Source organism: Taudactylus pleione, unplaced genomic scaffold (assembly GCF_031769625.1).
Source record: "Taudactylus pleione unplaced genomic scaffold, aTauple2 ptg000231l, whole genome shotgun sequence".
Lineage (NCBI taxonomy): Eukaryota > Metazoa > Chordata > Amphibia > Anura > Myobatrachidae > Taudactylus > Taudactylus pleione.
The window spans coordinates 4,933,931-4,947,500 of record NW_028284633.1 but is presented as its reverse complement, the minus strand read 5'-3'; the positions used below and the strand labels follow the sequence as shown (position 1 = coordinate 4,947,500).

At 40.1% G+C, this 13,570-nt stretch overlaps 1 protein-coding gene across 3 annotated transcripts in view; it reads left to right on the top strand.

Annotated features, from left to right (window-relative positions):
* The window catches only part of LOC148516927 (uncharacterized), a 60,195-nt gene that overhangs the window by 24,088 nt on the left and 22,537 nt on the right, over positions 1-13,570 (top strand). For all 3 annotated transcript variants that reach the window (XM_088479391.1, XM_088479392.1, XM_088479393.1), the window contains exons 4-6: positions 6,623-6,702; positions 7,720-7,973; positions 9,276-9,436. In XM_088479391.1, the coding sequence (XP_088335517.1) occupies positions 6,623-6,702; positions 7,720-7,973; positions 9,276-9,436 (495 nt within the window). The remainder of the gene's footprint in view (positions 1-6,622; positions 6,703-7,719; positions 7,974-9,275; positions 9,437-13,570) is intronic.

Sequence of the window (13,570 nt, the reverse complement as noted above, 5' to 3'; positions counted from 1 at the left end):
ATTAGTATATGTCTGCATGTGTGTATCTATATGTATATGTATGTAGGTATGACCATTAGTATATGTCTGCGTGTGTGTATCTATATGTATATGTATGTAGGTATGAGCATTAGTATATGTCTGCATGTGTGTATCTATATTTATATGTATGTATGTATGAGCATTAGTATACTGCATGTGTGTATCTATATGTATATGTATGTAGGTATGAGCATTAGTATATGTCTGCATGTGTGTATCTATATTTATATGTATGTAGGTATGAGCATTAGTATATGTCTGCATGTGTGTATCTATATGTATATGTATGTAGGTATGAGCATTAGTATATGTCTGCATGTGTGTGTATCTATATTTATATGTATGTATGAGCATTAGTATACTGCATGTGTGTATCTATATGTATATGTATGTAGGTATGAGCATTAGTATATGTCTGCATGTGTGTATCTATATTTATATGTATGTAGGTATGAGCATTAGTATATGTCTGCGTGTGTGTATCTATATGTATATGTATGTAGGTATGAGCATTAGTATATGTCTGCGTGTGTGTATCTATATTATATGTATGTAGGTATGAGCATTAGTATATGTCTGCGTGTGTGTATCTATATTATATGTATGTATGTATGTATGAGCATTAGTATATGTCTGCGTGTGTGTATCTATATGTATATGTATGTATGTATGAGCATTAGTATATGTCTGCGTGTGTGTATCTATATTTATATGTATGTAGGTATGAGCATTAGTATATGTCTGCATGTGTGTATCTATATGTATATGTATGTAGGTATGGGCATTAGTATATGTCTGCATGTGTGTATCTATATTTATATGTATGTATGTATGAGCATTAGTATATGTCTGCATGTGTGTATCTATATGTATATGTATGTAGGTATGAGCATTAGTATATGTCTGCATGTGTGTATCTATATTTATATGTATGTATGTATGAGCATTAGTATATGTCTGCGTGTGTGTATCTATATTTATATGTATGTAGGTATGGGCATTAGTATATGTCTGCATGTGTGTATCTATATTTATATGTATGTATGTATGAGCATTAGTATATGTCTGCGTGTGTGTATCTATATGTATATGTATGTAGGTATGAGCATTAGTATATGTCTGCATGTGTGTATCTATATGTATATGTATGTAGGTATGACCATTAGTATATGTCTGCATGTGTGTATCTATATTATATGTATGTAGGTATGAGCATTAGTATATGTCTGCGTGTGTGTATCTATATTTATATGTATGTAGGTATGAGCATTAGTATATGTCTGCATGTGTGTATCTATATGTATATGTATGTAGGTATGAGCATTAGTATATGTCTGCGTGTGTGTATCTATATTTATATGTATGTAGGTATGAGCATTAGTATATGTCTGCGTGTGTGTATCTATATGTATATGTATGTAGGTATGAGCATTAGTATATGTCTGCGTGTGTGTATCTATATGTATATGTATGTAGGTATGAGCATTAGTATATGTCTGCGTGTGTGTATCTATATATTATATGTATGTAGGTATGAGCATTAGTATATGTCTGCATGTGTGTATCTATATTTATATGTATGTAGGTATGAGCATTAGTATATGTCTGCGTGTGTGTATCTATATGTATATGTATGTAGGTATGAGCATTAGTATATGTCTGCGTGTGTGTATCTATATTATATGTATGTATGTATGAGCATTAGTATATGTCTGCGTGTGTGTATCTATATGTATATGTATGTAGGTATGAGCATTAGTATATGTCTGCATGTGTGTATCTATATTTATATGTATGTATGTATGAGCATTAGTATATGTCTGCGTGTGTGTATCTATATTTATATGTATGTATGTATGAGCATTAGTATATGTCTGCGTGTGTGTATCTATATTTATATGTATGTAGGTATGGGCATTAGTATATGTCTGCATGTGTGTATCTATATTTATATGTATGTATGTATGAGCATTAGTATATGTCTGCATGTGTGTATCTATATTATATGTATGTAGGTATGAGCATTAGTATATGTCTGCGTGTGTGTATATATATATATATATGTATGTAGGTATGAGCATTAGTATATATCTGCATGTGTGTATCTATATGTATATGTATGTAGGTATGAGCATTAGTATATGTCTGCGTGTGTGTATCTATATTTATATGTATGTAGGTATGAGCATTAGTATATGTCTGCGTGTGTGTATCTATATGTATATGTATGTAGGTATGAGCATTAGTATATGTCTGCGTGTGTGTATCTATATGTATATGTATGTAGGTATGAGCATTAGTATATGTCTGCGTGTGTGTATCTATATGTATATGTATGTAGGTATGAGCATTAGTATATGTCTGCGTGTGTGTATCTATATTTATATGTATGTAGGTATGAGCATTAGTATATGTCTGCGTGTGTGTATCTATATGTATATGTATGTAGGTATGGGCATTAGTATATGTCTGCATGTGTGTATCTATATTTATATGTATGTAGGTATGAGCATTAGTATATGTCTGCATGTGTGTATCTATATTTATATGTATGTAGGTATGAGCATTAGTATATGTCTGCGTGTGTGTATCTATATGTATATGTATGTAGGTATGAGCATTAGTATATGTCTGCGTGTGTGTATCTATATTATATGTATGTAGGTATGAGCATTAGTATATGTCTGCGTGTGTGTATCTATATTTATATGTATGTATGTATGTATGTATGAGCATTAGTATATGTCTGCGTGTGTGTATCTATATGTATATGTATGTAGGTATGAGCATTAGTATATGTCTGCATGTGTGTATCTATATTTATATGTATGTATGTATGAGCATTAGTATATGTCTGCGTGTGTGTATCTATATTTATATGTATGTAGGTATGGGCATTAGTATATGTCTGCATGTGTGTATCTATATTATATGTATGTAGGTATGAGCATTAGTATATGTCTGCGTGTGTGTATCTATATTTATATGTATGTAGGTATGAGCATTAGTATATGTCTGCATGTGTGTATCTATATGTATGAGCATTAGTATATATCTGCGTGTGTGTATCTATATGTATATGTATGTAGGTATGAGCATTAGTATATGTCTGCGTGTGTGTATCTATATTATATGTATGTAGGTATGAGCATTAGTATATGTCTGCATGTGTGTATCTATATATGTATGTAGGTATGAGCATTAGTATATGTCTGCATGTGTGTATCTATATGTATATGTATGTAGGTATGAGCATTAGTATATATCTGCGTGTGTGTATCTATATGTATATGTATGTAGGTATGAGCATTAGTATATGTCTGCATGTGTGTATCTATATGTATATGTATGTAGGTATGAGCATTAGTATATGTCTGCGTGTGTGTATCTATGTTATATGTATGTAGGTATGAGCATTAGTATATGTCTGCGTGTGTGTATCTATATATTATATGTATGTAGGTATGGGCATTAGTATATGTCTGCATGTGTGTATCTATATTATATGTATGTATGTATGAGCATTAGTATATGTCTGCATGTGTGTATCTATATTATATGTATGTAGGTATGAGCATTAGTATATGTCTGCATGTGTGTATCTATATGTATATGTATGTAGGTATGAGCATTAGTATATGTCTGCATGTGTGTATCTATATTATATGTATGTATGTAGGTATGAGCATTAGTATATGTCTGCATGTGTGTATCTATATATGTATGTATGTAGGTATGAGCATTAGTATATGTCTGCATGTGTGTATCTATATTATATGTATGTAGGTATGAGCATTAGTATATGTCTGCGTGTGTGTATCTATATTTATATGTATGTAGGTATGAGCATTAGTATATGTCTGCATGTGTGTATCTATATTATATGTATGTATGTATGAGCATTAGTATATGTCTGCGTGTGTGTATCTATATTTATATGTATGTAGGTATGAGCATTAGTATATGTCTGCATGTGTGTATCTATATATGTATGTATGTATGAGCATTAGTATATGTCTGCGTGTGTGTATCTATATTTATATGTATGTAGGTATGAGCATTAGTATATGTCTGCATGTGTGTATCTATATATTATATGTATGTAGGTATGAGCATTAGTATATGTCTGCGTGTGTGTATCTATATGTATATGTATGTAGGTATGAGCATTAGTATATGTCTGCATGTGTGTATCTATATTATATGTATGTAGGTATGAGCATTAGTATATGTCTGCATGTGTGTATCTATATTATATGTATGTATGTATGAGCATTAGTATATGTCTGCGTATGTGTATCTATATGTATATGTATGTAGGTATGAGCATTAGTATATGTCTGCATGTGTGTATCTATATTTATATGTATGTAGGTATGAGCATTAGTATATGTCTGCGTGTGTGTATCTATATTTATATGTATGTAGGTATGAGCATTAGTATATGTCTGCGTGTGTGTATCTATATTTATATGTATGTAGGTATGAGCATTAGTATATGTCTGCATGTGTGTGTATCTATATTTATATGTATGTAGGTATGAGCATTAGTATATGTCTGCATGTGTGTATCTATATGTATATGTATGTAGGTATGACCATTGGCGTGTGTGTGTGTGTGTGTGTGTGTGTGTGTGTGTTGTTTTTGTGTGTGTGTGTGTAAAATAGATAGATATATATATATTTATCTATTTTTTTAATATGGGATGAAACCAATGCGAGGTGGTGCACTTGGCCAGGTGTTAGAGGGGTTGGGGTCCCGGTTGGACCTCCCGTTGGAGTTTGCTGGGCAGAACTTTGACCCGGGGAGCCTGTTCTGAGCCTTCCAATGGATGGATTTGGACGAAAAGTAACATTGGATCCCAGAAGACATTCTAGGGGGTTGGGGTCCCAGTCGGACCTCCCGTTGGAGTGCGCTGGACAGAACTTTGACCCGGGGAGCCTGTTCTGAGCCTTCCACTGGATGGATTTGAATGCCATTTTACAGAGGGGTCGCAATTGGTCTGGGATGTCTAATTGAGTGGTTGTGGTCCCGGTCGGACCTCACAGCAAGTGTGCCAGGCAGAGCTTTGACCCAGGCAGCCTTTCTGGGCCTTCCACTGGATGGATGTGGACGACATCACGTAATAAAACTTAATAACTTGGAGGTACACCCCTGCATCGATTGGGATGAAGAGTTTCCCCATGCAGAACGTGGAGAGGCCTGTTTAACAAGGATTGTATTGATGAAGAACTGCCGCAATCCTCCATCTCAAAATGGTGGTGGCGAAAACAGGAATTATTCAATGAAAAAATGTTTTTATGTTTCTTTTAAGTACATTTAAATAGCTGAAAAAAATACATTTACATATACTGCGCATGCGTGAGACCGAAAGCTGCATCCCACGTGCACCAAGACTAGCTCTGCAAAGTGATCATAGGTCTCTTGTTGCTGCCAGCGAGTATCACTCCACTAATCTGACAATATTGAAGCATTTTATGAAGGATTTCCTACTGACAAAATAATCGACGATGGACAATCTGTGTTTTTTTAGACACCGATTTATGAAACTGTGGAATTGTCTCGGTTCTAAGTTGGGAGATATCTGCGCAGTGCCTACATATTCCTACATGTTGGGGTGGGGTTCAGACCCTCGAGGTGCTGCTGTTCCTCCGCTGTCCAAAACGACTTCTAAGGAAATTGACCGTAGAGTGTGATGTTCTTGTATGTGTTCTAGTGATAGTAGATAGAAGTCTTCTGTGGGGCTGGTTCTGGTGTAAATGAATAAATATTCTGCTCAGCGCTACATAATATGTTGATGCTTTACAAAGAGTATTAATATATAATTAAGTCTGCCAAATTTTATTCCACTACAGTTGCCTAGAGGAGCAATGACAGTGCTCTGTATCATAATTACGTTGCTGCGTAACACTTACAGTAATTGTATTGTGAACATGCTAAAATCTCTTTTTGGGGTTTCTCTGACCCTGATTACAAAATCATTGATCAATGTACTTAACAGCAATTGAGTTGAAGGAAATTGGAAATGGGTGGGAGTACCGGCCTCGCTGTGAGGTGTGTGACAAGTGATAAGACCAGTGTCACAGCTACGAAATCACGTAACACTAACCCTGTCAAATTTCCTGTAGCCCGCCTGTCTCACCTGATGCGTGGTAGGCTGAGACTGACTGATTGTTTCAGGTTGGCACTAAGCTGTACTGATCCGATGCCCTTCCATAAGGTTGTAGTAAGGTGTTCTCCTGGCCCAGACGAAAAATAAACTGTACAAAAGTCCCGTTGTCATTCATAGACCTAGATTGCCTTTGTAAATGGACCACTGTGCAGCAGGGTGTCACAGTGGTTAGCACTGCTGTCTGGCAGCTCTGGGGGTCATTAGCTCGATTCCTGATCAGACCCCTATTTGGGTTCTCCCCATGATTATGTGTGCATCCTCCCCTACAGTACATACTGGTACAGTAATTGGTGGATCAATGTGGCACACTGGTTTATGAAGCCAGACCGTATAATGTCCGTACAACAGGGATAAAACTAATCACCTGTCCTGTTCTCTACTTTAATTAACAGTCTGCTAACTTTTTGTTTTCTTGTGTTTTTTTTAAGAACGAAACGCGCCCAGGTACCATCCCCATCTCTGAAATCATCAAACAGTATTCACAGACGGTACTCCACGCTGATAAACTGTAAGTGTTACTGACCTCTCATGCAGACCTCACACAGGGATATATATGGGGCAATTATCAGTGGTGCAATGTGACCTAATCAGCCAAACTTCCTTTTCCAAAAAAATGCTTCTCAGGTTTCCAACGTAGAGCTGAGCAGAACCTTATATACAAGAAATCCCCACCTAGACTAAATGGGACTAGAGATAGATAGATAGATATATATAATATAATATATATTGTATCAAAAGTAAGAAATCCTATATGGCTTCACTATTCTGGCCAAATAATTTCTGTTGTCTAATTATAATAAAACCTCCAGTAGCCTAGCTAGAATTATAATGATACAGTATACAATTTGTGCAGAGTGTATGTAACAAACTTGTAATTTTATATTATTTTTATTTTCTTTTTGTGATACTACACAATGACCACACGGCAAGTTACTGAATAAGGTTATTCCTTTAATTCTGTTCCCTTCTTATTGCTTCACCAATGCAACGTAACCCTACAGATTAGTGTGTAACATTGTCAGTGCGTTATTATTCACAGTTTGTTTCTGTTATCGGTTGCTTTATAAACTAAAAGCGATTGTCGTACGAGTTGCTCACAAAATCATCAGTTGCGTTTAATGCATCTGGTCTGTCCTAGTACATTACAATATGATTTATAGGGGAACTCCTCTTCTATAGAGTTGTGCAGAAAGACTTATGCAAATAGTTTTGTCTGAAGGTGGAGTGCCCCTTTAACTGAGCAGTTATCCCTATTCAAACGTGTTGGATACGGGATCCCGAGGGTAGGGATACAGACAGTCAGAACAGCGACAGCGGCATCCTGATGGTCAAAATCCCGACAGATTTAGGTAATTATTTTAATCCTCCCCTAATGCAGCCTAACCATAACTCTCCCCCTAGGGCCTAACCCTCCCCCTAACCCTAATACTTATGTCACAATCTGTCTGTATTCTGAAAGTCAGGATGCAGACTACATCCCGATCCAACTTCTACTGCCTCTGAATCTGCCTCTCTCTCACCTCAGCCAACCTACTGTACCAGGAATACAGCGACGTCGCCCTGAACCAGGAGATCCAGAGACAGAAACCGGGTGACTCCCCAGCAGAGGAAAAAGACCCCGGCTCCCCGAGACTTCGCAGGCGGATTCTGTCATCCCAGGACTCGTACCTGCAGCGCCTGTCCATCTCCTCCGCTGATTCCCTGTGGCAGGACATCCCCAAGATCCGGGAGAGTTCCACCTTTCTGTCAATGACCCGAGAGGAGCAGAAGTTGCAGGAGGTTAGTGGGCCTGTGCCGGAGCCATAGAGAGAGGACTCACTGGGCAACTGTCTGGAAATTAGGCTGGTCGTAGAGAATCGCCTACACACAATGGGGGCCGCTGTTTTGTGGGTGAAACCAGACACTGTTTACCTCATGCCTCTGTGATGCCACGAATTCATAGTGATCTGGCAGCCTGCTTTCTCAAAAATATCGGCACAACCCAAAAAAATTGCCGCCCTACTTCACACAAGATTTAACCCACTATCATTACATCTTGGGGTTGACAACTGACCACTGCTGGTTATCAACCTTCAATGGTTTCCTCCCATTGGTCCATGGTTTTACCATTGATGGGGGAGGTCCGAAACTGTTTTCTGTATCATACATTATCAATGAGAACCCTTGGTTACCTACATTTTTTGTTTTAGAAAAAACTATATAACAATTGGGGGGGCGGTTGAAAAGTATATATTTATTAAAGATAACATCATTTATAGTGGGGGTATCTCTCTAGTGTTTGCATTATAGGTAAAAGTAATTGTTGAAAGAGCCATGTGAAATTGTAAATTATATTAAGCATGCTTTCTTCCCTGTATAAAACAAAAACACACTCTCCCTCTCTCTTCCTCTCCCTTCTCCCTCTCTCTCTTTTCCTCCCTCTCCCTCTCTCTCTTCTCCCTCTCTTTACTTCTCCCTCTTCCTCCCTCCCTTTCCCTCTCTCTCTTCTCCCTTTCCCTCTTCCTCTCTCCCTTCTCCCTCTTCCTCTCTCTCTTCTCCCTCTCTTTACTTCTCCCTTCTCCCTCTTCCTCCCTCCCTTTCCCTTTTCCTCTCTCTCTTCTCCCTTCTCCCTCTTCCTCCCTCCCTTTCCCTTTTCCTCTCTCTCTTCTCCCTTCTCCCTCTTCCTCCCTCCCTTTCCCTTTTCCTCTCTCTCTTCTCCCTTCTCCCTCTTCCTCCCTCCCTTTCCCTTTTCCTCTCTCTCTTCTCCCTTTCCCTCTTCCTCTCTCCCTTCTCCCTCTTCCTCTCTCCCTTCTCCCTCTTCCTCTCTCTCTTCTCCCTCTCTCTTTACTTCTCCCTTCTCCCTCTTCCTCCCTCCCTTTCCCTTTTCCTCTCTCTCTTCTCCCTTCTCCCTCTTCCTCTCTCCCTTCTCCCTCTTCCTCTCTCTCTTCTCCCTCTCTCTTTACTTCTCCCTTCTCCCTCTTCCTCTCTCCCTTCTCCCTCTTCCTCTCTCCCTCTCTCCCTCTCCATGGCTGTCTGTCGGTTGAGTCCCTTGCTTTGGTCTGTAGGAATTTTCAGCTATGTCTGATGTCTCCCCGCTCTCAGGCTAAATTTGAGCTCATCATGTCCGAGGCTCTCTACTTGCGCAGTTTGAATATCGCAGTCGATCACTTTCAGCGCAGTTCCGATCTCCAAGAACTTGTGAGTGCTCAGGACCGTCAGTGGCTGTTCTCCCGCCTATCGGAAGTCCGTGACGCCAGCTCTGAGTGAGTGATTTGCAGCTATTGGCTACAGTTTGGCATTAGCCTCAACCAATTGAAACTAGATTACTTTTAATAAACAGTATCACAATAATTTGGCCTTTGGGTGGCGCTGCTCTAGTGATGTCTCCCCCCCCCCAGCGCCGATGTTTTTCATTTTGACCTGGAATGATATGCCTCCTTTAATTATGGCAATGTATATCCTCTATTATCAATGTATAATCATTAGTGTAGCCTCCTTGACTTTCGTCATGTACTTTTATGTTTCAGCTTCTGCTTCATTGTATACTTTATGTATCATCTTACCCTTGGTTCTTATTTTGCTTCTCTACTTACCCCCCACAGCCTCAACTACCTCCTCTCACCCAACCCAACTCCTACTATATATCCTTGTCCTCTGGTATACGACCCTTAAACCCACCCACTTTCTGTACTCCCACACGTGGCCTCTTCTTCCACCTCCCTTTTTCAGCTCTGCCTCCTCACTCCTCCTCTTTTACATTTCCTTTCATCTCCCGACCCCTCACACAATACATTGCACTCCCTACTACTTCCCTGAGATCAAACTCTCCTTCTCCCCCACTCTCCATCCATTGTTCTCCCGCACTCTGCATCCAGCCCCTACATCAGATTTGATCACCCTTACCACCTCCTCCCAAATTCACCAGTTCACATCTCTTTTTGGGCCTGTACCCATCCTATCCTTCACCTCCTCACATCTCTTCTCTAACCCTGGGTCAAATCTTGCCCTCGTCTACACAATGCTAATCTTGACCACCTCATCCACAGCTCCCACTTCCCTCCCTCCCTTGGTCCTATGCCCTCGGGAATGTCTGACCTGTCTGCAATAAACTAGCATCCATCCATGACCTACTCATCTCCAACTCCCTTAACCTCCTTCCAGTCGCTGAAACTTGGCACTCTCAATCTGACAACACTTATTCCACTGCTATATTCTACAGAGGTTACTCTTTCACCTACTCCACCAGACATGGTAACCACCCAGGTGATGTCGTGGACTTCCTGTGCTCTTTCAGCTGCACCTTCTGGGACATTTCCTGTGAATCCTCCCAATCCTACTCCTTTGTGGTCCACTCTATTCATCTTTTTTTCCTGTCCACCATCGACTCGTGCCCTCTGCTGCCCACCGGCCTCACTTTCCACTTGCACGCCACCTTTACAGACTGGCTTCCCCCTCTTCCTGGGCAATTCTAACATCCCCCTCTGAATTCACTGCCTCCAAACTTCTCTCCCTCACTTTTGACCATTACAGAACCTGCCCACATCCTCAGACACTTCCTAGACTTTATCTTCTCCCTCTACTGCACCATTTCACACTGTCTGACCATTGCTGTCTCTCCTTTACCTTGCACCCTCCCCCTCACTCAGATCCTTGTTCGTCAATGCGTTCTTCTTGCTCTTGATGTTGCTGTTTTCTCTTCCTTTCTTGATACTTTTTTTCTCTCCAATTACTACTCTGACCCAGACAGACTGTCGCCCTGGACTACTATACTGTCACCTCTGCCCGTGACACTGATGCCCCTACACTTTGCTTGGCATCTGGCATTCCAATCCCCAACCATGGTTTTCCAAACAGACAACTGTGGATGGAGTCCCACTCTCATGAACTTTAAATTAATCCTCTTCTCCTACAACTCCACCCTCTCCCTAGCTGAAGAAACCTTCATCAAGTCTCTCATTTACAAATCTTCTAGATGCTGGAGGAGGTTCTTTACTGCCAAAATGTGATCTATCTGATTGGAAATCTCCTATTGTTAGGCTCCTCCCTCACTATATTTTCTAAGGTGTCATTCTGGACCTCATAGTCCTGTTGTCTCTTTCTTCACCTTCTGTCTTCCCAACTGATCCTTCTTTTTTTCAGCCTTCCAGCCCCCTCCCCCAATCTTCCACTTCCGGTTGTGTTTCACAACGCTCCATCCCCAGCACCCGCCTTGTCTCACCTCCTCGCTTGGTAAATGAATCCTTAGGTTTACATCACTTCCTCTCTACTCTCTAAGATTTCCAAATGTCTCTCCGACATCTGCACCTGGATGGTCCCAACACTTCCTCCATCTAAATATATCCAAAACAGAACTCCTGGTCCCCCACCCCACACCTATTAAATACTCTTGACAACACCACAATTATATAAATTCTTGAAGTTCATTGCATGGACATTATCCTTCATTCTATCTCCCCTTCATTCCCCACATTCAGACCCACTCCCGCTTCTGTCATTTCCATCCCAGAAGTATCACCAGGATTAGATCCTTTCTCTACCTCGATTCTTACAAAACACTAATCTACTCGTCCTTGACTAAAGCAACTTTGTCCTCTCTCAACCTCTTTTCTTCATCTTTCTGCCAATCCCTTCGCTAACTCCTGCTAAGCTCTTGCCCTCTACTCTCCGCGCTTCGTTTCCAAACTTATCGCTCGCCACACTCCTGCTTCCTCTTCTCCCATGTGATAACCATTTCTCACTTACACCCTCAAGACCTTCTCCTGCGCTGCTCACCATCTCCTCCATGCTCTCCTTCACTGTATCCTCCAATGCTGCCTCAAAACTAGAGATGAAAGGTTCAATTTTGACTGTTCATTTCACCAAATTAGCGTAAATTTGGATTTATCTTATTGGCTATCCAAACTCTTGAGAAATGGATGGCCAATAAGATGCTGTTTTTGAGATCGAAACATAAGTAAAAGCAAACTGGTCCTCTCTACTCAAAACCCCCTCATTCACTAAAGCCTACCAGACGATAGCCTAACTAACCTCTCCTTGCTGCCCCCTCAGGTACTTCCCCTGTAGAATGTAAGCTCTCTTGACCAATACCCGCCTTTTCTTTTTTCCCTCCCTCCTTATATCCTGCTCTGCTTTTCCCTAATTGTGTAATGCTGCTTCTACGTCTGTTTTTCCTTTCCCTGATAATCCCGCCTTCCTTTGCCTTCTCTTGGTATCCTTGGATTGCCTTTTTTTAGCATTATGTTACACTTTTTGAATTACTACTTTTGTTGTTACCCTTATTCTTTCTGCATTACTGGCAGTATTTACGTGAATTGTGTATCTACCGTTTATACAGTGCTCTATAAAGAAATTGTGATAATAACTTTTATCTATATTTACAGTTTAATTGTAGGACAAATAATGTTTTCCCAGGACTGTTACCCGGTATCCTAAGGAAATTGTCTCTATACAGTATATGAATTTGCTGATTCTACGAGAAAAACACATTGATTTATCAAGTGGGACCTCATCCAAAGTTTTAACTTGTAACCACTCAATGATATTAATATGAAGATTGGGATTTTCTTTTTATTTATTTAACGTATATTGGCGTTTCTGTAGCAGAGATGGCCTCAGATAAAGCAGAATGGCAGGAAATTGTGTTGTATTAATTTTGTAATATTTTTTTTAAGTACTCTGGAAAGTGATAAACTACCAATCCGCTTCTAACTATCATTTTTTTCAAATACAACCTGTAACATGACCGTTAGGAGAAGATTGACTGGTAGTTTATCACTTTCCAATTTATCACTTTCCAGAGCTTAGTACATCTCCCCCTTTAATTGGTATAAGCGTGTCTTTTACATCATACAGTATATGAGCTACTGACTTCAACTGAACACACGATCACCAAAAAGGACCATGCTCTCGATAGGAGCGGCCCTTGCGATGGAGGGACTTCCAGGTCTATGACCCACAAGCCTTCTGCGCACGCCGCGTGGGGAGTGGGGGGTGCTAGGAGGGATCCGATTGGATTACAGCACTCTGCGGAAAGAAGCATCGCATTCCGCGGCTTGGTGCATATGAGAAATGCGGTCAAACGTGCATTTTCGGGGGTTTGACCGCCTTTCTCACCTTGCTGCATCTTGCCAATTGACTGTGCCACTAACTGATAACTCATTTATATGTGGCCCTTGCTGCTTTCTAGAAGGCCAGTGCTAATCTTTTCCTGTCTGTCTCCGTTAATCTTCTGTGCAGCGTTTGTTTAGTATCCGATCAGTGCAGTATGACTGCATGTTATTTAGCATTGCTGGGAGTAGCTTCATTTCATTCAGCAAGGATGTAGCAATGAGGCGTATTCTGATTATAAATAAGACGTGTGTTAGAACGGGTGTTGATGATTATCCTCCTCTTATCAG